Source organism: Lissotriton vulgaris, chromosome 4_1 (assembly GCF_964263255.1).
Source record: "Lissotriton vulgaris chromosome 4_1, aLisVul1.2, whole genome shotgun sequence".
NCBI lineage: Eukaryota > Metazoa > Chordata > Amphibia > Caudata > Salamandridae > Lissotriton > Lissotriton vulgaris.
In genome coordinates this window covers 65,046,569-65,073,215 of record NC_141691.1, presented here as the reverse complement: position 1 = coordinate 65,073,215, position 26,647 = coordinate 65,046,569, and the positions used below count along the sequence as shown (strand labels likewise).

Genomic DNA, 26,647 nt, shown 5'->3' with positions numbered 1-26,647 from the left:
GAACTCCGTCATAACAAAAACTGAAAATGCTTTTACCTAGAATGCCCGCACACCATTGAACGCCCACTTCCACACAATAAATCCAGGATATCATAAACCTCTTTTTTTCATAAAACCGTAAGGTCATTAATGTGTGTTTTATGCAACACCTTTGTAAGGCTCTACGAATAGCACTGCTTCTCGGCGCTAAGGCAGTGCACAAGCCATTGCTCATAAAGACAAACTTTTTTCTTTGTATCTTTAGATAGAAGGGGGCTTTAACAAACTTATTAGCCTGGGTGTGTTTTGTTATATTTTACTTGTCAGAGCTGTATTCACTGAGGCTTCTTTGTGCTATCTGAAAAACATAACAGGTAAAAAGAGAAAGAAAATTAAAAGTAAATAGAAAAAAGTACATCATCAAAACAGAAATGCTATGCAAAATCCCCCCACAAACTACAAAGAACCAACACAGGGTTGTACAGGAAGGTCTTACGTTTGTCACAGCTACCATCCCTGCCTACCCCAAATTCACTACATTTGTATTTCGATTTTGCTCTATAACTGTGTCACTGGAGGGCAGCTGTTGAACGGTGGGGTGGGGAAGTCTGGTGATGGAACTCTTCTGTCAAAAAAGAGGTGGGGTAGAATGGATAATGTGACTAAAAATGATCAAGGCTTTTTTTTTTTTTTTTTTTTTTTTTTTATGTCACGGGAAGCATCACGAGTGAAACACACTTATGGCTCATCTGAATAAGTGGGTTTGTACAGCGCCAGTGCTTGATGCGTGTTTAATTGAGAACTGTTAATGAGTTCTATAGCCGATTGTCAGATAAGGAATTTTGAGAACTGCAAAGCACAACACGTCACATGGCATACGATAACAAGGCATGTGATAACAAAACAGAGTAGTATAACAGAACAACTTGCCAATGCAAAACAATAAAGTACAGCTGATCAAAGCATGACACAAGGCTGGCTTTAAGGTGATACAGATACAAAAAATAACATGGAAAGCGTAGCATAAAATATTATGACATAACGTAACACAACATTACATAATACAGCATAACAACAAGTCTTAACATGGCATAATATAGTATTACAGCATGTCATTACCTAAATAATTGTATTTATTGTAGCATAACAACATGCCATAACATAACATAGTATCACAATATGCCACTACTGTACATAACATAATTGAACAAACGTAATACCACAGCTTACTACTTGTCACTAAGGGGACCAAGAGGGATGTACTACACAAGGATTGGGGGCTGTGTCTAACTTTCTATATTTGCATTTTAATATTCTTTCCTTTCATCAAGCATTGCGTTTTTTATATTTGAATTATTTGGTGAGAACATACTGTGTTTGTGGGGCTGTGTGTGTGTGGCTGTGTGTGTGTGTGGCTATGTGTGTGTGTTTGTATGTTGCTGTGTGTGTGTGGCTGTGTGTGTGTTTGTTTGTGTGTGTGTGGCTGTGTGTGTGGGGGGGCTCTGTGTGTGTGTGGCTCTCTGTGTGTGAGTGTGGTGCAAATGCACTAGTTCTCGTATTTGCGAGAGATTAAGCTATTGGCTTTGTAAATGACAATGCCATTTATTTATCTGTTTTCAAAACCAACCCATAAATAAAAATGTTGTCATTTACCATGCCAATAGCTCTAACTTTTTCAAAGGCGAGACCGTTGCATTGTAAATGCTTGTTTTTTGTGTGTCAATAGAAATAAAGCGTATTAAGCCTGGAAATGGACTTAAGGGCTTGACTGAAGGAGATTGAATCGGCCGAAGGCGCTCGATTCAGTAAATGCTACGCACTCGCATAAAGTGAATCCGGCCGACCAGCAGGGAGCAATTATTAGGGTAATACCACTTACCTGCTCCTTCCGGCGATCGCACAGAGCGATCGGAAGGAAAAAGAAGTGAAGGCCACTCCCCGCCATAAATTGGACAGGGGAGGATGGCGAGTTTTAAAGGAAAACCTGTTGGTAATTACAGAAAAAAAACGAAGGTAAGGTAGGAAAAGGACTTGTGTCAAACTAATACAGTTCACCAATAAAAAGTAATACAAGAGTATTAAAGATCATAAATACAGTTAAGGATATCTGATGAAAACGAATGAAAAGTGTACTCAGCTGTGTCAGGAGCAGCAAACAAATGAGGGAGATAGGAGTCTGCACTGTCTTCTTATGATGTTACTACTGTTCTATTTATTGTGATGTGTTTACATTCTTTAACCCCTCCCCTGCTGATGATGGAACCGCTCCGTCATCAGCCGCGGTGGCGCTGTGCTGATGACGGAGCGGTTCCGTCATGGCCTGCCCGACGCTCCTGCGCGGCGCGGATTCCGCGCCTGCGCTGAGCGTTCTATTGAGCGGGCGGGGCCTTGACGGGACCGCTCCGTCATAAGCACAGCGCAACCGACGCTGGTGACGGAGCGGTTCCGTCAACAGCATGCGCCCGCCGCATTTCTGCCCCGCCCTCTTAGCACTGCGGCGGAATAGCAGTGAAGGGGTTAAAGGGCTGCATGTTGGGCAGCAAATAAAAGTATTTGCATAATGGTAGCTTCCGGTCTTGTAATTAAATCTAGCTGCCATGGCCAGAATTCAAGCTGGGTAAGCTGTTTCCAAAGGTGGCAGCTCTAGCCACTAGGCCAAATCTCCATCCTTAAAATGTTTACCTCCTTTAAAAGTATTACGCACCATTACTACCATTTTTATTTAATATTTTCTAAATATTGTTAAAATTATTTGTTTGTATACTTTAAATAGTTTTTCTTTTGTATTTGAGGTTTAATAGTTATTTTATTTTTTGTTTAAAATACATGTATTATTATATTTTAAAATAAAATACAATAATGAAGCAATACTTATACTGTGCCAAAAAGGCAGCAGAGTGAGGCAGTCGGTCAAAGTGAAGGATACCGTCAACTGGATGTATGACGTTCCAACGCATACTTTTACAACGCATACCTTTACAACGCATATTTTTACAACGCAACATCCATTACAACGCATTCCATTACAACGCATGCCATGACAACGAATTTGTAAAAACTACCTTTACAACGCATTCCATTACAACGCATACTACCTCTACAACGCATACCATAAAAACGCATAACATGACATTGCATGTATGGTAAGTATTGGATAGTGTAGGGGTAAAAATTACTATTCTAACTCCAGGGGGGTGCAACAGTAGGGTAAGTGTTGGATAGTGTAGGGGTAAAAATTACTATTCTAACTCCAGGGGGGTGCAACAGTAGGGTAAATATTGGATAGTGTAGGGGTAAAAATTACTATTCTAACTCCAGGGTGTGCAACAATAGAGTAAGTGTTGGAAAGTGTAAGGGTACTATGCGTTGTAATGGTATGCGTTGTAATGACATGCGTTGTAGTGGTATGCGTTGTAGTGTCATGCGTTGTAGTGTCATGCGTTGTAATGGTTTCGCTGCAATGGCATGCGATGTAATGGATGTTGCGTTGTAAAAGTTTCGTTGTAATGGTAGTGCGTTGTAAAAGTTGCGTTGTAAAGGTTGTTTCCCCCGTCAACTAATGATAGTAGAGGTAGCTGGTTTGTGAATTGTTACTGCCTTGTTATGTAGTGTTATTTAACAAGTTGTGTCTCCAGCTCTTACCTAAATTCAGGCAGTGAGTGTGGGGCGGCCCTTATGGATAAGGGGATGTTGTTCCAGATTCCGGGTGCATGCATACGAAAGAAATGTTGCTTTCTTTTTACACTTCCTAATTTACAGTCTTATGGTGATCTGGCTCCAATAGTCCTGAGAGCCAAATGGTAGTTTGTCCGCAAGACAAATGGGTGTGCTGATTGTGGTAGCTTTGTTAATAACGCTGCTGATTTTGTGGATCGTAAGCGCCCGTAAGCAGAGCCAATGGAGTTCCACCAGGTTAGAGGTGATGTTAATATATTTAGTCAGGCCCTGGATGGGATGTGCTGCTGTGTGCGGGATGACTTCAAGGGGTGTCTGTGAGGCAAGAGAGGAGGGTGTCACCACCATCCAGATGTGAGAGTACAAGGGCTTGAACAGAGGTTGTGATGAACCTTTCCAGAAGAAACTGTTTCACTTTTTCCTATATTAGCTGCTACCTGGGCATCTTTGTTTTTGGCGCTGTTCCTTGAGGATGAGCCTCGTGTCCAAGATGAATCCAAGTGACGTGATAATTCTGTGAAACTTGGGGTTTGAAGATGTCATGGTTCTTGTAATTGAGCCATTGTGTACTATTTATTGCTGTTGTTTAGACAAAACCCAGGAATTCAGTCTTGGTTGAGTAGGGCTTTAAGTAGGTGCTGGACACCGAGGTCTACATGAGGTGCAGGCAGTGTTTGAGACATTGGATGTCTGGAGCAAAGATGACTTTCAGGGAGAGTTGTGTACCAGCAGCATATGTGTGAGTCTTGATGCTGCTATCTGTGAGTAGTTGGTGAGTCTTCATGCTGCTATTTGTGAGTAGTTAGTGAGTCTTGATGCTGCTACCTGTGAGTAGTGCTCCAGAGGACTCCATGAAGAGGTTGAAGATGACAGAAGACAGAATGGAACCTCACAACACTCTACAGGTGATGCAGGTCTTACTGGACCTGGCTGCCCCCATGCCAGCAAACTGGTGTCAACAGGAAAGATAGGAGCAGAACCACTGAGAGACAAGGCTAGTGAATCCCATTTGAACTCCAGGGTGTGAATGAGGGATGGGTGGTTGGTTTTTTCTAAGGCAGCGATATCAGCTAGCGGGGGGCGACTTCACCTAGGTAAGGAGGGTGTCTTCTAAGGTAGTGGTCTCTGTGCTGCAGCATGATCTGAAGCCGGACTAGTAGTCATGCAGGAGATGATTAACATTGATGTGATCTTGGGGTTGAGGGTAGACCACTTCCTCAATTATTTTGCAGATGATGGGTACATGAGTGATGGGCCAGTAGTTGGCGAGGTCATCAGGGTCTAATGTAGGTTTCTTTAGGAGTGGGATGTGACCTGTCTTGAGAGCTTCTGGGTACATGCCTTGAGTGAGAAAGCTTCCATGGAGAGAGCTTTGATGAAGGATGAGAGGAAGACATCATCTTAATAGGCAGTGGTTTGGGGAAATTGAGCAGGTCGGCAAGAACTGTGAGACACAAGACTTTGAAGGAGGACCATTTTGGAAGCCTCCGTGAATGGGTGGATGCACGACGAGAAGCAGGCTTGGTGCTGTTGAAGTGTCCTTGCATTTTCTTTTTTGTTTTTATCAAAGCAGAGGTTCATTACAATACAATTGTCTGTGGTGTGTTGGATAGACGTATCCGGTAAAAGGTTTTAAAGGTGTTTAATTGTTGTGAAATGTGTTCTACTTCTGTTCTGACTTCATGATGATGCTACGTTAATACTTTTCTCTGGATGAAAAGATGGGCTGTCTGATTATTGTGCAGAGGGACTTCCATATAAAGATGTCATCATGAGTTCTGTTTTTCTTAAATTTCCTTCACTGAATATAGATGAAGAGTTCATTGTTAGTAATGTTGTTAAGAAATTCCAGGGTGCTGAAGGTTGCCATGCAATTTCTTGTTTTTGTTTGAGCATAACTGTTCACATAGTTTTCCCCCAAAACTTTTAAGCCATTTAGACGGTTGTTGGACCTGGAGTTGGCGGGGCGAGAATTCATTTCAGCCATTAGATCATCAGTGGAGAAGTCTTTGAAGGATCTGAAGGTTTGGTTTTGGCTTTTTGGGTTGATCTCCGTTTGTCGATAGACTGCTGAGCAAGGAGATAAGCATATTGAAGTGGTCAGTCCAGGAGCATGGGTGGTTCGCATTGGAGTGTTTGTGATGGTGAAAAGGCGAGGTCGAGGATCTGGCCTTTGCAGTGCATTGGCTGACTGATGTGCCATACCATGTTGCATGTGTCAAGTAGATTGGGGTGGTTGTCTCTTATATTTTTTGAGGTTTAGTTGTTTGGGAGGTTGACTTCATCCAATATGATGTTGTGGTTGTCTTAAATGGATGAGGTGGCAAGGAGATCCGAGAACTCATCAGTGAAGTCCTTGTTCTGCCTGGATGGCCTGTAGATGAGATGGATGGCAGCACCCTGAGTTGCAGACAGATGGGAATGACAAGTCAGCAACTCCATAGAGTTCAGTGGTTTTTACCCGCCTAGTGTGCAGGACCATGAGGGCTTATGGATGACAGCAAGACTTCCTCCCTTCTTATGTGTGTGGGCTACCCAATGGATGCTGTAGCCTTAGGAAGAAAAACATCTAGGTTGTGTGAGGATGTAAGAGGTGAACCATGTTTCTGTGATGAAAAAGATATCAAGCTGGTGGTAGGTGATGAGTTGTGGTGTGTTGAGTACCATTGAACAAGTGTTAACAGGCCCGATTCACAGAACTAACTTAAGACAAAATCCTAAACTTACTACTTTTGGTATTCACAGAATGCACTTACTACTTTTGGTATTCACAGAATGGATTTACGACTACTAACTTTACGTCCGCACTCAGGCCGGAAATTCTGGCCCGGAGGCAGAGCTTCCGGCTTGGGGGCGGAGCTTATGGCCCGGAGGCGGAGCTTCCGGCCCAGAGGTGGAGATTTCAGGCATGGCCAAATCCCCACCTCTGAGCCGGAAGCTCCGCCTCCAAGCCACAAGTTCCGCCTCCGGGCCACAAGCACCGCCCCCACACCGGAAGCCCCGCCTCCGGGCCGGAATTTCCGGCCCAAGTGCGGACGTAAAGTTAGTAGTCATAAATCCATTCTGTGAATACCAAAAGTAGTAAGTCTAGGATTTTGTCTTAAGTTAATTCTGTGAATCAAGCCCAATGAGCATGGATTGAAGTGTGTGTTCTGTAGTTTAAGGATGTGTAGCACCTGCGGCCAGTGCAGGTGAGAGCGGTGGGGCAGGGTTGAGGGCGGGTTCAACAGACGACCACAAGGGATGTTTAAATAAATAATTAATTTCCCCTCGTCGTGGTCTGTCGAAACCCCTGCCCCCCCACCCAGCCCCACTACCCTACCGCTATTACCTGCACGGGATGCGGCTGGTGCACGATAATTTGTGGGCCTGGTATGAGTTTGCAAAAGACACACAATTGATGGACGGAATGCAGAACAAATCAAAACATTCACCCCCAGTCAAGAGATCTGGGTTAAATCCATCATTCTTTTGCTCACCATGCCACCCCAGTTTACACCTGGCCATATGCAAATCATTCTTGACCCTGTGCTACATGGGATAAGTCCAGCCCGAACTGCCAAGCCAGGTCCTCCCTGGACTGGAAACAAGCATCCTAGGACCAGTTTCGGGGTTTCCACCCCCTTCAGCCAGGATTGCTTAATTCCAGTGGCGCAGTGAGCCCAGGACCCACAGGACATCTGGGCATACCTTGGGCACTTAAGGTGAGAAAGCAAAAGACACACAATTGATGGACGGAATACAGATCAAATAAAAACATTCATCCCCAAGTCAAGAGATCTGGGTTAAATCCATCATTCTTTTGCACACCATGCCACCCCAGTTTAGACCTGGCCATATGCAAACCAGTCTTGACCCGGTGCCACATGGGAACAGTCCAGCCCAAACTGCCAAGCCAGTATGACATTGTTCTGCATTCTGTCCATCAATTGTTCTTTTGCATTTGTCACCCCAAGTGGGACGGGTGTGCTCAGACGTGTGTCCCGTGCTCTCCATGACACTGGAGTCAAGCTATCCTGGCTGATGAGGGCTGAAAGCCCGAAACAGGTCCTAGGATTCTTGTTTCCAGTCCAGGGAGGACCTGGCCTGGTAGTTTGGGCTGGACTGTTCCCATTGGGCGCAGGGTCAAGACTGATTTGCATATGGCTGGGTCCAAACTGGAATGGCATGGTGAGCAAAAAAACGATGGATTTAGGCCCAGATCTCTGTAATGGGGTGAATGTATGTCATCATTCTGCATTCTGTCCATCAATTGTTCTTTTTGCATTGGTATGAGTTTGGATTATGTCTTGTGAGTATGGTATTGGTTGTTGGGATTGGCAGTATGGGTTGCTGAGTGAGAATCAAGAATAATATATCTTACCATGTAGGTTTCAGAGAAACATGGGTTCTGCTAAATGCTCTTCCTGGACCTACAGGCCCAAACTGACAATGTCACTGTCGGGGTCTGTCCTTTGTTGGAGACACACAGATGAGATGGATGAAGTAAGCATGCCACTTCCTGTGCAGGTGGATAATGGGAAATGCAGTGGCATCAGATCCTGTGCAGATGAGGAATAAAGGCCTCTTTTCTGGCCTCTTCTAAACATCGTTTTGGTGGGAAAGCAATGATGTAACTTCCTGTGCAGATGGAGAGTGTGAAATAATGTTTGTGAATTGCATTTTGTAATGTGTGAGTAGTACTAGTGTAGTAAAAAATGCATTTTTTTCAATTGGGTTTGTAATGTTTACCTTTCTTAGCTTTTGTGAGGCGCCCATTTTAGCCAAGACACTACAACCTCCTGGATACATCTCATAATCTGTGAATAGCTCTATGAACTTCCTTCAGGGCCCAAATTAAAAAAATATTCTTACTCAAGGTTTATGCGGGAGGTACAGATGCGTAGAAAGATATAATCATATTAAGATGAATAGAGACTGATAAATATGACTTTGAGGGACACAGACAGAAAGTTACCTGTCCAAAGGGGCTCCCCAATCAAAACCTGGCAATGTCAGATCTCTATTTCCTCGCTGGATGTTGGGCGCTTGTCTGTGGAAGCGACGCGCACTAGGGTCGTAGCTGTGGACACTGTTGGCGGCATTACCTAATGACTACTACATCATCCACGCCAACTGTCCACCAGGCAGACTGGGGGGGAGTTGCAGCCATTATCCATACAAAACTCAAATTTACTGCCCTAACTTGTCTCAGCCTCCCGGAAGCAGAAAACATTGTAATCAAACTGGAATCTGCCTCCAACCCAATCATCTGCATGCTAGTGTATCGGCCCCCACACCAAATGCCTCTATTCTCCCCAATTCTCTGAGCGAACAGATCGCTAACCTTGTAATCAACCACGCCAAAATCTTACTTGTGGGTGACTTCAACTACTGGTACAAGGACCCACATGGAGGGCCGCAGTCATCTGAGCTGACCGATCTCCTAACTAACCTAAACTTTACCCAGCAAGTGTCCTCAGCCACACACATCAAAGGGCACATTCTGGACCAAGTCTGGACTAACAGCATGATGATATCCTCACCTACTATCCTCCCTTGCATATGGTCAGACCATCATCTAATAAAGTTCACTATGAAGAACTTCGCCACTGGTAAAACCTCAACGGTCGCAAGGGGGATGCCCAGGAAATGGAACACCCTTAATAAAAAGGAATTTCTGGGCACACTTGTTAGCACAGCCCCAAACTCTGCATCTGATTTCAATATCTCTGAGGTAAAAGTATCGGCCTAGCTACTAGCGGCAAGTGATAAGCATGCACCTCTCAAAAAAGTAAAACTGGCTCGCCGCACCGACGCTCAGAGATGGATCTCTCACAAACTAAAATCTCAAAAATTGGCCCTTTGCCAATTGGAAAGGCAGTGGTGCCAGAACTATTCTCCAGATAGGAAACTCCAGTACCTGACAGCACGGAAAAAATATAAAAAGGCCATCTTCTCGGCCAAAGCTGCTCGCTTCTCATCTCAAATCCTTAACTCCAGCAAGAGTACCAAAGAAATCTTTTCGATTGTGAATGAATTGTCCAACCCAGACAGAATCCTTTCCAAGGCCACTCCAACTCAAGCACTGTGCAACTCCCTGATCGATTACTTCATCGAAAAGATTACCACCATTAAAGCTGGCATCCCTAAACACTCCCCCATTACGACTCCTTCGGCCATGCACAGCAACAACTGCACACTCGATTATTTCCCAGCCATTAGCACCGAGGCTTTCCAGGATCTCCTGTCTAAAGTTAAATCAGGAGCCTCCACGGACTGCTGCCCACCACATGTGCTAAAAGACCGCCCTCTCCATCTTCCCGGGCCAAGCACTTGCCCTCCTGAACGAGTCCCTCTCCCTGGGTCGCTTTCCTACAGCATTCAAAGAAGCTATTGTGGTTCCTCTCCTGAAAAAACCTGGAGCAGACACTATGAGTCCCTATAACTACCTTCCCATCTCCCTGCTCCCATACCTGGCTAAAGTCCTGGAGGCTCATGTGGTGAGGTGCCTGTCCAACATCTTGGAAGAATCAAACTACCTTGACTCTCATCAAGCGGGTTTTTGCCCACGCACTCCACAGAACTAGTGATATTAGCGGTCTTGGATACTCTACGAGACAAAGCTGACAGAGGCTCTTCCCGGGTCCTGGTGCTACTGGATCTTTTCGCCGCCTTTGACATGGTCGACCAAGATATACTGGCATACCGGGTCAGGCTGGCTGGCATCCAGGACACAGCCTCTAGCTGGCTCAGCTCCTTCCTAGAAGACCGATCCCATGCTATCTGCTCAGCCCAGTTCACGGCTCCCAAGCGAAGAACTACGTGTGGGGTTCCGCAAGGCTCCTCACTTTCCCCCCCACCTGTTCAACCTTTACCTTCTCCCCCTGATCCAGTCCCAAAAAGATAGGAACGTAACTGTTTTTAATTATGTCAATGACATTCAACTGGTGTTTACTGTCGACAATTCACCAAAATCAGTCATAGAATTTCAGGCCACCATGATGCATATCCAACACTGGATGGATCATAACCACCTAAAGCTAAATCCTGGCAAGACGGAGCTAGTCCTAAAAGTGGGTAGCCACAGGGTCTGGGGCCCACACTATTGGCCGATGGATCTAGGACCCCCTACCATACCCTCCCCCTCTGCCAGAACTCTCGGTGTCACCTTAAACAATGATCTCTCATAAAAAACGCAAGTCGGAACGGTGATCCTGAAATGCTTCTTTCAGCTGCGAAAGATCAGGAAGATCTGCCGATTACTCACGCAGGAAGCTCTGACACAGGTCATAATAGCCATGGTACTGTCGAACTTGGACTATGCAAAGTCAGTATACCTGGGTATGCCACTCTTCCTTACCAAGCAGCTGCAGATGGTCCAGAACCAGGCAGCCAGACTGATCCTCCGGCAACCTAAGTGGCAGTCGGCCTCCCCTCTATTGAGGAAACTGCACTGGCTCCCCATCCATCAACACAGCTTTTTTAAAACTGGTTGCTTGATTTTCAAACTTTTCACGGTCATAGCCCCATATTCGTAAACGATCTGATACTAGGGTACACTCCCTCACGCAACCTACGATCAGCTCAGCTTCTGCTTCTGTCCACCCCCACGTTCAAGCGAAAACGTCAAGGAGGTGGCAGATTCGCCTCTGTTGCTCCGAGATTGTGGAATTCCTTCCCTTTGGAGATCCGGTCATGCACTGTCCTACTGAGCTTCAGGAAGACCCTTACAACCTGGCTGTTTGCAGAGGCCCACAAACAAATTTCTCCACTGGAAACGGCCAATTCCTATCCCAGCACCATGATCCCAATCGGTGTATGCACGCTTTACAAATCTTTTTTAACATTAACATTAACTCACTGTGCCCTGTTCTCCTCACAGGAATTATTTTTCTGCTGATCCTGATCTATCTGGCATTCACAGTCTTCTGGCCTGTCTCCATCCTCTACCTAACCTGGTTTCTGCTGGACTGGAACACGCCGCAACAAGGTAATGCTGGACATGCACAAATCATTCATATGGACATAAACCATTTTATTTTACATTTATTTATGTATGTTATTAAACGATGAATAAAGATCATTTATATATAAACACTGTAGAAAGACGAAGTACATATTATAACACCATAAGTCACAAAGTACAAATAAATTGTATTCACAGATATTCTGAAAAAGAAAGCTGCACACCCAGTAATAACAATATTCAGTCTTCCTGTATCCTGTGGTAACCATGCTTAATGGTTTGATCCATGAAGAGCCCTGCGGCTTAATACCGGGTCACAGCACGGCAATGAATATACAAAGGTTAACACACATATTGCACTTGAACTGGGTGTATCTGATGGAAGTCCTGAGGTTCATGGATTTAGGGGCATATTATCAAGGAACTGCGTTATAATTATCGCCGCTTTAGCGGCAGAAAACTGCTGCTAAAGCGGCGATAATGGGCTTGGAGTGAACATGGGCTTCTATGGGAATTCACCAGAGCATATTATCAAGCCCATTATCGCCGCTTTAGTGGCAGTTTTCTGCTGATAAAGCGGCAATAATTATAACGCCATGCTTGATAATATGCCCCTTAGTTTTTTGGGGATGGGTGAATTTGCTGTGTACAAATCCTAGTGCCAGGGCCCGGAGCAGCAGGCTGATATCAGAAGGGTGGAATATGTAAATGTAAAATGTAATTTGTAAAGCGCACAGCTACCTCCAACGGAAGTGTCCCGGCGCTGTCCGTATACCGCTTAGGAACCCTTCCTGGTTTTTCCCTGTGGAATGTCCACTCCTGGGCACCCCCAAGGTGAAGCCAGGCATCCCAGCGCTGTTGGGGCCGTTGTGGAGATTAAGCAAGCTATTGCCCAAAGTTGCAGAGTGGGACTCATGGTTAGAATAGGCACCGAGGCAAGAATTATCAGGTCCGAGGAAGTTGAGCCCAAGACCCGCCGAGGCAGGTATCGAACCCTGGTCCCGGGCCAGACCTCTGCGTCAGGGACCGTGGCACTAGACAGGGATGCCCGCTCACACCCTTACTCTTCACTCTGCCGCTTGAACTATTTGCAATCCTAATCAGAAAGGATTTGAAAGAATAAAGGGTCACCATCGGAGGCAATGCTCCATCATCTTCTTCTGAGCCGATGATGCTTTGTCTTACTTACAGCTGCCTAGGAATTCTGTACCAAGGCTCATGGTGCATATGGAGGGAGTTTGGGAGGTATGCCCCCCACCCCTCCCCACCCCGGCTTCTACTTTTCAACCTTCTTTTATGACCTTATATAAGGTAATAAAAAAAACCTTCGGAGATGCCCAGCCTCAGGGCTCCTATGGCAGGGAGTTTTCCCTGGTATGTACAACTAAAGGTGTATTTAGATAATGCATATTTAGATCCTTTTAGGATTAAGCTCTTCCGATCAAAACCATTTGAAGTGCAGTTTTTACAAATACCTAGTTTTGATAAAAATATTATTATTCACAATCATAGGCTTTTGGCAAAGTACAATCTGCCCTCCTATTTATTATGCATTGTGCATTTACTTCATGTATCCTAGCATTGTTTATGTACCTGTTGATGGCTGACCCATTCCATTCTGGAGCTGCTGTGTTGATTCCAGAACTATAGAGGGGTATAGCGGTTTCTCCTTCTAGGGGTTGGTCCACTACAGCTTTGGTTAAATAAAGACAATGTTTATTCACTTAAGTCGTGCGATTATTCACCAAATTATTGTCAGGGATTCACAGCATCATTTGAACCTTTTTAAAGGAGTGGGACACTTTAATTACATTTCCACATAGCCCCGATCACAAAAACACGATCCGCCTACCATTTTAGTGCTTTTCAACATATTTTGGGGCAGATTTACAAATCACTTTTCGTAACGTACTGGTGGCGCAGGGGGCTCCTCCATATTTACAAGGACAGGAAAAGCCACCCTGCGTGACTTTTCCTGTCCTTGTAAATACGGCCCCTTCACACGCAGCACTTTGCGTTGAAGGGGCGTTCCATGGGTGTTGCTATGGGTGTTCCCACGCAACACCCATGGAACGAGACACATCTCCAGAGGTATGAAAAATCGTAAATCTGGAGATGCGTCTGAATGCTACCCCACCCTAGAGGTGGCGTAGAGAAGCGCAACGAGGAGAAATGTTTTCATTTCTCCTCGATTTTTCCTCTTTCAATGCGTGCTGCATTCTACAGGACGCATTGAAAGAGGAAAATGCATCTCCCCATGGCGCGGGCATCCTTCACCATGGTGCAAGGATGCCGGCGCATGGCTGCAGTTTGTGCGCCAGCGCAGGGGAGAGCACAGAAATGTGACATATTCTTGTAAATATGTCGCATTCATGTGCTCTGAAAGGGCTGTAGCGTGGCGCAGCCAGGGGGTTTGCGGTGCGGCGCTGTGCTGTGGCACATTCCTTTAGATCTGCCCCCCAGTATCTATTTAAAAGTAGAGGGGCACTTGGCCTACATTTCACTCGCGACCCCGCTCGTCAAATTATGTCATCACACATCAAGCACGCCATGACGTAGGTAAGTCACATGACGCACACACTCTCAGAATGTGGAATAACAAATACTTGAAGTCGTCCTTCTTGTTGCAACTCGCCTAGATCATCTCCTCCTAACGTGTTCTCATATATGTTCCTTGGTTTAGAGTGTGTCTACAAGGGTGTCCTTGTGAAACCCCCTCCCCCTGGTGGCCCTCTTTATTTCAAGTTAGTTATCTCAACATGTATGAGTGTGGACAGCATGCTATTCTGATCACCTGCATGGATTTGCAGTGGTTTGCAGGGTGTACTTATCACAAGTGTTGCATACAGATTATTTGATCAGTCCTCATGAGCATGGAATGGAAACAAGCACCTTCTATGTTGTGTAATGTTTGTCATTTTGACAATTTTTTTTCTTGTTGTGTCTTTAAATCTGTGCATTGCCCCAGCGTAATTATTGATTTGCATTGAAATTTTTCACAATTCATATGAGCATTGCAAATCACAGGCTGAGTGAGCATTGCCGGCAGGACTCTACTCATAAGTGTGGAAGGGCTGCTTACTGACTAATGAAACTTCTCTACCACAGATAGGAGTTAGGAAGTAGGGAGCTAGGTCCTAAAGAAAGACTGCGACCCATGGTGGGGCTGCTCTGTAGGCTGGAACACGTCGACCCATTACAACGAAGGGTTAACTGTGTTGGCCAGGAATCGAACCCGGGTCAATTGCTTGGAAGGCAGCTATGCTCACCACTATACCGTCGATGCTTGCATCATTACAACGAAGGGTTAATGGTCTGTCCCACGCATCACTATAGTTTTTAATCATCCCAGAGGCTCATCCATAATATTATAAGAGATTCCTGGGTTTAGTGCATTGGGATTTTTAAGTTGTCGAGATCCTTGATCCAGTAACCTGCCTCCCTCCCACCCACGCAGCACCCATTCACCACTAGAAATTTCTCTGGTGAATGTGGCATGGCCAATGATGAAGCATGTTACCCAGGGGGTGTGTGAGGCCATGCCTTACAATTTTTTGTTAACCAGTTTTTTATTTTTTTAACAGAGTTTTATCTAACGTAAAGTTGACCAGAAGGTATCGGGTATCAGAGTGCTTTACATAGCACCAGTTTTGTTACATGAGGTTACTTTCCTTTTTGTTGGGCATGGGGAGATTAAGGGATTTGCGCAGAATCACAGGATGTTCAGGGTCATTGCCGAGACTCGAACCCAGTTCCCCAGATTCAAAGTCGACCGCCCTAGCCGTTAGGCCAACTCCTCTCCTGTTTGGCCTCCATAGATTGTGAGACACGACACGGTGAATGAAGAGCTCCCATACAGCGGGTACTTGCCTATGAGACAGCTCTTCAGTAGGTCTTGTTTTCTTTGGGTGTTTGCTATGAGATTGCAACACCTCTGGGAGACGTGGCTGCTTCTAGGACACAGGGCGTCACAGCTGTAAAGGAGACACACCTTGAAAACAAGGCCATTCAATGAATATGCCAACCCCTTCTTTAGGAAAGCCATCTACAGCAGAGCGTCTCCGATGCTGCTTTTGCACATCTCAGCGTACTGCAGTTGGGTACATTTATAGTTTTTCTTTAGGAGGAATGTCCAACATAAGACCAGAAGGGATGAATACATTTACATTGGACAATAAATCCACAAGAAATAGGTTTACACACAATTGATCTACATTGAATTGATTTACTTATTCAGTGGGTATTCTGAAAATCTGACCCTGATCCCAGTTTCCTGGACCTACGCAGAACACCCCAATGTTACGGAATGTCTCACTTGCTTGTCACTCACCTGCCTTGGATGCAGAAGGTGTGCCACACCCTCTAATGCCTTCTCTGTTTTCCAGGAGGGAGACGGTCCTCTTGGGTCCGGAACTGGAAGGTGTGGAACTATTTTCGGGATTACTTCCCTATTCAGGTGAGAACCCAAGTGGATATTTTTACAGGTTGTACAAGGTGCAAAGAAACTGTACCCACCTCTCGTACACGTAGACAATGTGCCTCAGGTCTTACACTGTGGCAGTTTTTGGTTTTCGATGAGTTGTACTGATCACATCAAGTGCGATGTAAGCCTTACTTCTGTAAAGTTTGGTAAATCTCTCTTTGTGGTTTGCGGATTTGTGTACTTCAACTATTGAGGTAGCACAACACATGGAGTGAGACACACACCTACCGTAAAGATCACATGTCTGCAAATGGGAATAAAAAAGGACTACGTGTATGTGCTCATAAAATAGAAAGATGATGCAATATAGGTGCAACTTGACTTTAGGTTTATAGGTTTTATCCTTGTCATTCTTATATGATTATTATTTCATTCAGTGGTTCTCTTAGAGACTAGGAAATGTTAGGTGAAAAGCAGGAAAAGACTTTGCTTAGACATTAACATGTACATGTACAATCTTACAAAGGTTCTGTGAGAGTTCATGTAGGATAATTGTTAGATTTGGGGGTCTCTAGTTGGCAGAGGTAGGTACCTTTGTGCAAGTGGGGACCCTTGCGTCTAGTCAGGGTAAGGGGGTACACTCCTAAAATAACCCCTGCTCACCCCCTTGGTAGCTTGGCACAAGCAGATAGGCTTATTTCAGAGGCAGTGTGTAAAGCATTTGTGAACACATACAGTAACCCAGTGACAACACTACAGATGGACACCACACCAGTTGTATATTAAATAGATATTATAGATTTAACATGAGACCACAAACGACAAAAATCCACAATACTGTACTTTAAAAATGGTAGAAATAGCTCAGTTCTCTTAAGATGTAAAATGCGACACTTTGAGTTCAATATACCTATGGATGCGTAATGCTATACAACGAAAGTGTTGCAGGGAAGTTGATGCATCGGTTCCTTACACGCAAGAACAGTTATGCTTCGGGTACCTACTGATGCGTAGGGAATACGTCGGTTCTTCTCGGAGTGGGGAAGTGATGCATCGGTTTCTTACTGCGCTTTCGGGGCGATGCGACCAGCAGCGCAGTGATGCGATGAAGATCCGGTGCAATGAAATAAAGATGGCATCTTCTTCTTGATGCAACACGATGCGTGCATGCCCGACGGCCGTGCGGTGACTCAATGATTCTTCTGAGCCGCTACAAGCCCTGCGACACACTTCCCGGTGATGCTGCGGCATCTGATGCAACTTCGATCCTCTTCTCCGGCGATGCGAGGCGCGTCCGCGATGCGATGTGAAAGCTTCAGAGGCGACACCCTTCTTCAGCGATGCAGCGGCTGAGGCGGTGACGCGCTTCTCCAATGATGCGGCGGCGGCGTCTGATGCGACGTAGATCCTCTTCTCCGGCGATGTGAGGCGCTTCGGCATTGCGAAGCGGCAGCGGCGACACCCTTCTTCAATGATGCGATGACAGCGGCTGCGACGGCGACACTCTTCTTCTTCGTGAGTCGGACTTCCAGCTCCTTGCGACACGCAGTCCCTCAGAAGGCCCAACACGACCGCAGGCACTTCCAGAGAACTCTTGGGGAGCTCGTGGGTGAAGTCTGTTGTCCCTGAGACTTCAGCAGAAGGCACGCTCTATCTCAAGTCCTTGAAGAACCTTTACAAGTTGAATAAAAGTAGCACAAAGTCCTTTCTCTTTTCTTTTGCAGTCAGGCAACCACTGCAGGCCAATCCCTCAGACAGCACTCAGCTTAGGGATAGTCTCTTCCTCAGTTCTTCTGGTTCCTCTCCTCAGCAAAGGTTTCTTCTTGTTTCCTAAAGTGATCTAAAGTTCTTGTGCCTGGGTCCCAATATTTATACCAGCAAATCCTTTGTCCTCTGAAGGCGGAGGGTCATGTACCCAGTCCAAACCAATTCTGTGCAGTCCTGGAGCACTTTGTTGACAAGACTCCTTCTTTCCTTTGACCGTGTGGGCCAGGGACATCAGACGCACCACAGGAGGTAGAGCCAGCATTGTGCAAGGCAGGCCCAGCCCTATTCAGGTCCCAGGTGCAACTCCTCCCACCCATCTACATGCAGATAGCCCTATTCAGCCCTGTGCTGACTCACCCTGTCTCCTGGAATCCCCCAGCCCCTGTCACTCAAACTCCAGACAAAGAATACACAACCTAGCAGAGGCAGGCTTGGATAGTTAGACAAGAAAATACCTACTTTCTAAAAGTGGTATTTTCATACACAGAATGGTAAAACCAACTTCACTAAAAGATGTATTTTATCATTCTGAGTTCAGGCATATTAAACTCGAATTTCTACCTAGTTCCCTGAGTCAGTTAGGATTATAAGATGTTATAATCAAACTGCCCATTCTGGCCTATGGGGAACAGGTAGCCTTGCAATAGTGAAAAACAAAAATGGCTGCAATTCCCTATTAGGACATGCCACACATATCAGGGCATGTCCTACAGTTGACCTACAATGCACCCTGCCCTGGGGCCTACAATAGGGGTGACTAATATGAAGAAAAGTGAAGGTTTAGGGACTGGCAAGTGGGTGCACTTGCCCAGTCAACATGACAGTACCAGAATTCACACAGGCTCTGCAATGGCAGACCTGAGACACACTTTACAGGCTGCTTCTGTAGGTGGCACAACCAGTGCTGCAAGCCCACCACCAACATTTGATTTACAAGCCCTGGGCACACTCAGTGCACTGTACTAGGGTTTGACAAGTAAACCAAACCAGCCAATCATTGAGTCACTAATCCATACATCAATTTATAATAGGGAGAGCATATGCACTTTAGCACTGATTAGCAGTGGTAAAGTGCCCAGAGTCATAAAACAGCCAACAACAGGTCAGAAAAAATACAGGAGGAAGGCAAAAAGTTCAGGGATGACCCTGCAAAAAGGGCCAAGTCCAAAAAGAATGATATGACTTACTTTGGAAATAGTAAGAGAATTGACATGATAGAATCCATTATGAAAAGATCTACTCAACACCTCGTTCATCTGCCTTCTCGAGTGTCTTCAACATACCATATAATGCAAGCTAAAAAAACAAGGTACACCCTCTCCAACCTCATTGATACACTCAATAAGATACAGCATGTCACACAACCAACACACTCCAAAGTCCAGGTGATAACCTACTTTTCTTAATAGCACCAACCATTCAATAAAAGTCACCCATATCCCTGGACTGGATCGACCAGTTTGCCATTCCACTCTCCCTGCTCAGCATCCTACCATCAAACCAAGGTCAACACAAAAAAAGAAGACCAAATCTTCAGATTTTGCAAAGAATTCTCCAAAGACAATTGAATGCATGATCTCATCCCTCTCAATTTACTCCAACGTCTGATGCCAACACCCTTCTAAACAACGTCTATGCTTTTATTGAAACCTACGTGAAAATCCATGCTCCAATTACACCATGCAAGTGTGAGCAGAAACCTTCAACACCCTGGTACTCTAAAGAAATTGCTAACAATAAACGATCCATCCACAGACAGGAAAGAAGATGGAAGAAAAACAGAACTCCTCCTGACCTTATTATACTGAAGTTATTATAGGAAACAGGGGTCCTAGGGAGTTACGATGTAACAAGAGATGCTAATATAGACCACAATCAGTACTATATTTTTCGGCGCCCAGCCGGGCGTAGAGTAATTTATTAGGAATAACATAGAATTACATTGACCTAGAGAGGGTCAAAATATGAACAACAAGATAGGGTACAGTCCTGTACCTATCCCGCAAGGTTGGAAAACCAATAGAGTCAAGTAAGGTAGAAGGAGGGAAAGAGGTTTTTCAGGCAAGAAGAAAAGATTTTTAGAGCCAAAGGGTGGCTTGCGATTTCAATAGATAGTTTCGCAAAATACACCCAACTGTGTCAACAATTGATTATACAAATTAGGTCATATGTTACACTGTTTAAAGCGTTGATGTTTCGATCCCTAAGGGCTCTTAATAAAATGGGATCATCATCAGGACAATTTACAATCACTGCCTGTATTACAATGCGAATGCCTGTAAGAAAAAAGGGGGGGAAAAATAGAAACATAAAGTAAGGCATCCGCCTGAATTGATAAGAATTTAAAACCATTCGACAGGGCCCAAGTGCTACTTATAAAGGCCGTTGCTGTGTTACTACTCACGGACAATTGACTAGTGTGAAGGTGAGTAGTGATATTCATATCGTTAAATAAAGACGGCGCGGTGACATGGTGATAGATCTGTATCAGTGTAGATAGTGGTATCTACTTTGTGCGCAATTCTTAAAGCGTGTGAAGTGGTTCCGTGAGTCGGATTTGGGAGCATGGTTGGGTTCAATTGACATGCGGTGGTGGTGAAAGTGGGTGAGGGATAAGGGTGGGCAAAAAGACTGTCTGTGGGCAGTCATCAAGCCATGGTCAGGACAAATACCTTCACAAGTCCAAGATCAAGGTCGTGACGGCATGATTGTTCTTTGTTGGAGAAGATTTCTCTTTCCGGCTCTTGGAGCTGATTGCTGTATGGTAAAAGAACATTACCATGAGCGGGATTATGGGGGCAGTGATGCCGAGGTCGAAGGGGTAAAGGTTGAGGCTTACCTGGCTACACTTTGGGCAGCCGTGGGGTGGAAGTAGAACACAATGGTTTCTTCTCGTTTTAAGAGTAGGTTACCTCCTTTGTTTTGATCCGCAGACTCAATGCTAAATAACAAGGATTAAAGTTAAGACAAGCCCTTCCGATGACGGTGGGGTCGAAGTCTGAGCTGCGTTTGGGAGTGGGCTTACCTGACTTCTCGATGGAAGCGGTGGGAGAAACTCAATGGTCTTCTCCCCCTTCAGTGGCAGCGCGAATCCGCTGTGCAGGGGTATCTCGTGAGTTGGTCATTTTAAAGCCGGCGAATGATAACTGAAGTCACTCCACACAACACAAATACAGCTCATTACATCTGCCAAAGCAAAGTACTGCACCAACACCATCAATAAAGTCACCATCAGATGAACGACACTGATTATGACAGCTCATGCCAGATCGGCCTATTTCTCACTCCACAGAAAAGTGCAGTGCCATCATCTTCTTCAGTGAAAAATACAGAAGATTCAAATGCACGCCAACAGCACCAAGCCAGCTTCATTCCTTAGGCCCACACCGCTTGTATCATCCTGCAAAACTCATCCTTAAAATCCTTGTCTCTCACAGATCTCACTGACATATCCAACTCCCTCAAAGTCACTGCCTCTAAAGATGACCGCCGACCTCACCCTTCATTAAAGCTCACTCTGGGGACACTCTCTCACCACTTCTCACCATTGTCAATGCATCCTCACTCAAGGCACTTTCCCAGAAGCTCTCAAGTCCGGCCAGATCTTCCCACTCCTAAAGAAACCTACAGTAGACCCTGATAACCTCACCAACTACCAGCCCATCATTCAACTACCATTCATCCGCAAGATAATTGAAAAAGCAGGTCATCTTCCACTCCAAGATCACATCATGGTAAGCATCTCCTGCACGACGACCCTTCTGGCTTCAGATCACGCTGCAGCACGCAGACAATACTTTCTCGACCACAGATGAAGATGACATCTGCCTTCTGATAATGCTGGAAATCTCAGTTGCCTTTGGCACAGACAGGCATCCCACCCTCATACGCACCCTGGAGCCTCAAATGGGATTAAATAGTGGTGCCCTTTACTTGTTCCCCTCCTACCTTTCCAGCTGGCATCACTTTATTTACATGGTTACCTCCAGGTCACAAAATATCCCTATCAGCTGCAGGGACCCCCCGGGTTCATCCTGTCTTCTGTCATCTTCAATGTTTACATGGAGGAGCCACTTGGTGCTCTATTCAGAGATACCAGCATGAACATTCTCCTATTTGCTAATGATACACAACTGAATCTGGAAGTCTCCTCCAGACTTCCATCTCCTCAAACACTGCTTGTACATAATCCAAACCTGGATGTCCAGCCCCTGCCTGAATCTCAAATTAACCATGAGTGACTTCCTGTTATTTGTAAAAAAAAATAACAAACAAGAAGCAGTACAAACATGGCTTAATATCATGAACACCAATTTTGACCAAATGGCAGGCAACTTGGATTCACGCATAATACAAACCTCACCTTCAAGAACCACACTGATCAAAAAAGAAGTTCTAGAGCCAGCACTTTGTTCTGAAAGTCAAACTGTTTCTTCCATAAAGCAACTTCAGAACTGCTGTTCAAGCGTTTGAACTCTCCGACCTGGATGGAGGTGATGCCCTATACCATGGCCTCCCTGGCTCCACGTTAGCACCCCTTCAGGGCATTCTACATATGGCAGCACGTCTCATCCAGGGCCTGAAAAAATATTATCACACCACCCCCCACTCCATTGACTCCCATACCCAGCCCACACCACCTTCAAAAACGGCTGCATCATCTACAAAGTCATGCAGACCGGACCTCCCTTATGTTGCAGGCAAACTCTCCAACTCTGGTGGTTCCTGGCACATCTGATGCCAGGACACCGTCAGCCTGGAGAGTAAGAAGTGTAAAAACAAAACAAGACAGCAGGCCTTATCCATCCATGCACCCAGGATGTGGAAGAATCTCCCTCCCCCAACGCTGCTCCAATTTAGGGAAAGAGCTGCAGGCGCACCTCAACAAAGAACACTACATCACGGTGCATTAACCGTCCACAACCCCGCCTCCTCTCCTATCACTTGTTTCAATTTATGCACGACTTTGATCATGTACAGCGCTCAATTGACTTTTGGCTAGGTTTTCAATTTATAAAATGACCATATATGTATACATAGTGCATACATACATACAGCCATATGCAAATCAGTCTGACCCTGTGCCTCAAGGGAACAGTCTAGCCCGAACTGCCAGCCCAACCTCACTGGACTGGAAACAAGCATCCTAGGACCGGTTTTGGGGTTTCACCCCTCTTCAGCCAGGATAGCTTTACTCCAGTGGTGTGGAGAGCACGGGACCCACGTCTGAGCATACCCGTCCCACTCGGGGTGACAAATGCAAAAACAACAGTTGATGGACAGAATGCAGAACAATGTCATACATTCACCTCAGTACAGAGATCTGGGCTTAAATCCATCGTTTTTGTGCTCACCATGCCATTCGAGTTTGAACCTAGCCATATGCAAATCAGTTTTGACCGTGTGCTTCATGGGAACAGTCCAGCCCGAATTGCCAAGCCAGGACCTCATCAAAGAACACTACATCACAGTGCATTAACAGACCACAACCCGGCGTCCTCTCCTATTACTCGTTGACTTAATGCGCGACTTTGATCATGTACAGCGCTCAATTGACTTTTGGCTAGGTTTTCGATTTAAAAAACGACCATACATGTGAATATAGTGCATACATACATGCATTCTTTTATGAGAACCATCGTCCTTTATCTATGGATTAGCAGGACATTGATGTTCTTTAAAAGCTTTTAAGATGTCTTTCGTATTTAGTCCTTTATTTGTGCCCCGCTTCCTGATCTGGTGTAAAGGTGGCAGGGGACTGCAGAGCTGGTTATTCTTGGATTCGTACCTTCATGCATGGCACGTTTTGTATGCTCTACTCAGTGCTTAGATTGTAAAAAAGTAGGTGACTGGGCCCTTTTCAGGTGTCCACTGCAGCCTGCACCCCCCATTGCCGCTGCCAACGACCATACCAACACAGCTACCAACCATCACACTCCTACAAGTGAGGCAACTCAGACTACTTCAGACCCCCAGAGCTAAAAGAATGGCTTGGGAGGCAGGTAATAGTCATTTTTATTGTAAATTGAATTATTAAACACTGTTGTTGTGCATATCTCAAAATTAGTCAGACAGCGCCACCATGTGGTGGACTGTAATTTTTGCTGGTGTTGTGAATTAAGAGCAGGTGCCGACCGAGCACCGGAAACCATTAAGGGCTGTTTCACTGCATTCACTTTATGTTTTGGTTGTTTGTCCTGTTTGTCTAATTTATCTGAGCTACCTCTTAATTGTAATTGGTCAGTCTTTAGATACTATCTTCTCTCTCCCTGACCTGTTAACTCCTGTTTTCTTCAATGGATGGTACTTACATGCCATTTTAAAGCAGGCAAGTGGGAGATTTAAAGAAAATAGTCGGGAGAATGCATTTTCCCCATTGATTTATATTGAAATAGAAGACAATCTGTCTGAATCCGGTCTATTGGCATTTCTGATTTGGCAGTTTAATAGCATGGCACAAAGAAAAACAGAGTTCTAAACTTTTTGTATGCTCTAAGAAAAACTGCCAAAAATAAATAAAATGTCCTGCCTGTCACACGCTCCAACCTCTCCCTCCCAGGATTATTTACAAAGCGTTAACTTTTGATGTCGGAGATTATTGGAGCGGGAGATGGGCGCGAGCCTGGCAGGCATCAACACTTCACTTCGGCCTGGTGTCCAGCAGATCAGGATCCAGCAATCCGAACCTGGGGGGCCGATTAGGATGGCGGGAGGACTTTGCCCGCCCGCCACACCTGTGGAAAACGGGACCGTCCGCGACGTGAGCGGCGGTCCCGCCATGCCAATTATGATGTGCCCGCCACAATGGCGGGCGCATCATGCATTTTTAACATTGCGGCGGGCGGTGCTAAAAGCACCGCCCGCCACAATGTTAAAAATGCTGGCATGCATTTGTACACACAAAGCGGCAGGCACCGCGCAGTGACTGCTGCTTTGTGTATGCAAATGCAGGGGGTACCACAGGTACCCCCCATGTGCACCCCCCTCTCGCCTTCACCATGGTGACCCGCAGGGGGCCCCTAAAGTAAAGACCGCATGTCTTTCCGTGGCGGCTTTGCCGCCACTGAAAGGCATCTGCATGAGGCCATCCTAATATGGCTGGCGGTGTCTGGAAGACACCACCTGCCATATGAACCCTTTTCTGCCCTGGCTGCAAGGCGACCGTGGCAGAAAAGCGACGGACGGTGTTTCCGTCCGCTGCGGTCCCCCCCGCCATTGTAATATGGCGGCGGGAAATAGTTGGCGGCCGGGATTGGATGTCGGGCGGATCGCCACTGCCTGCATGGTGGTGGCGATCCGCCTGACATTCTAATGGACCCCTTGGTTTCTACATAGAGGATTCAGGAGGCGGGAGACTAGCCTTGAAATCATTAGTCTCTTGCCTGAATCGAGAGGGTTGGCATGTACGTATATATAAAATTAAAATGTAAGTGGGAAAGGATTGAGACAACCAGTCAAAAGGAATATTTGAATATTTATCTAGACACAAAGTGGATATATGCCTGCTCCACGAATTACATATTAATGACAGCTTTCTATCCTCTTTAAATACAGGGCGAGTAGCAAAGTTTGTCTCCTAAGGAGAAGAAAATGAAGCAGCAATCCTTTTTTAAAAAAAACGTCAACCACAAATTTCCGACTTGCTCTCATAGACAGATGGTGGGTCGGTGTGCAATGAAGTCAAGTTAGACCAATGTATTCTGCACTTAATTAAATTAATATATAGGCCTACAGCTGACAATCTTATTTTTTGGAGGGATATATTTGTCACGAGTCCGCAGTGAGCCATGTGGCGGAACATTCCTCAGGTGCTAGTCCACCAAACTCCACCCAGTAAGGACTGTAAGGGTGGAATAGGAAATCTCACATCTACTTGCTCGATATTGGGGAAATGGGGAAAGGGGAGAGAAGAGAGAAATACCCTGGAGCAGAGGACACGTCTCCGCGGGTTGATGGAAGGCCTCCGTTTAAGCCTCTCTCCTACTGGTGTCTTAAAGGGACCCCCCACACCACAGTTTCTTCTGTTCTGGCTAAATATTGGTACAATTGTGAAAACTCTTGAAATGGTGCAACCTTTAGCAGAATACAATCCCAACTCCATTCCACCTTAGTTGATGATCTGTAGACAAGGCGGGTATCGAGCTCAGGTAGTACCTTCTCCAAGTTTGGGAGTACCAAGAGGCGCTGAAGACTGGTGGGTATGAGTAATCAAGCGGGAAAACGAATCTCAAAGGGATGGGGAAATGAGGAAAGCGAGGAACAAAACAACAGTGCAGGGATACGCCAAACGGTGCACAAACTGAGCAAATGGGAGCCATACAACTAAGCAGTCACAAGGCAACTGGTTCAAGCCTTTGGCTGCTTAAATTAACCAGGAAACAGTCCTTCCTGTTGACCTGATTGGCTGTCTTCCTCAGCTTGACCTCGAAGACCCGCCTCCTGCATCTCAGCCCCATCCATCCACTTATGAACCGGTCTCCTTGAGTCTCTGAATGTTGCTTTTTCTCTACTCCCTACAAATCCTTCCATGAGTCTTGACAGTTGCCTCAGAAGCTCTACATCTTGGTAAGGGCCCCCTTATTGTTGATAGAGATGTTATTCTGATAAGGGACCCATTGTTGGATAGACCACCCGCTACCAAGTTACGACCACCAAGGTCCATTTGCTTCATTTGGGGCATTGCTCAAATATTCAAAGCTTGTTGATCAATACAGACGTAATTTCCTTAAATATAAAAAAAATAACTGTTTTCTCCAACCCCACCTCTCACATTCAAAAAGTGACTGTTCACTGCAAGAAATACATGCCCTTTAGGGCCAGATTTACATCTAGGCGGAGAGGGAACTCCTTCACAG

The 26,647-nt window shown here is 45.5% G+C and overlaps 1 protein-coding gene across 1 annotated transcript in view; it reads left to right on the top strand.

Moving 5' to 3' along the window:
• Positions 1–26,647, top strand: part of LOC147718377 (diacylglycerol O-acyltransferase 2-like) — a 198,819-nt gene that overhangs the window by 63,078 nt on the left and 109,094 nt on the right. Inside the window, exons 3-4 of the mRNA XM_086918328.1 lie at positions 11,519–11,626; positions 15,988–16,058. Of these exons, the coding sequence (XP_086774454.1) occupies positions 11,519–11,626; positions 15,988–16,058 (179 nt within the window). The remainder of the gene's footprint in view (positions 1–11,518; positions 11,627–15,987; positions 16,059–26,647) is intronic.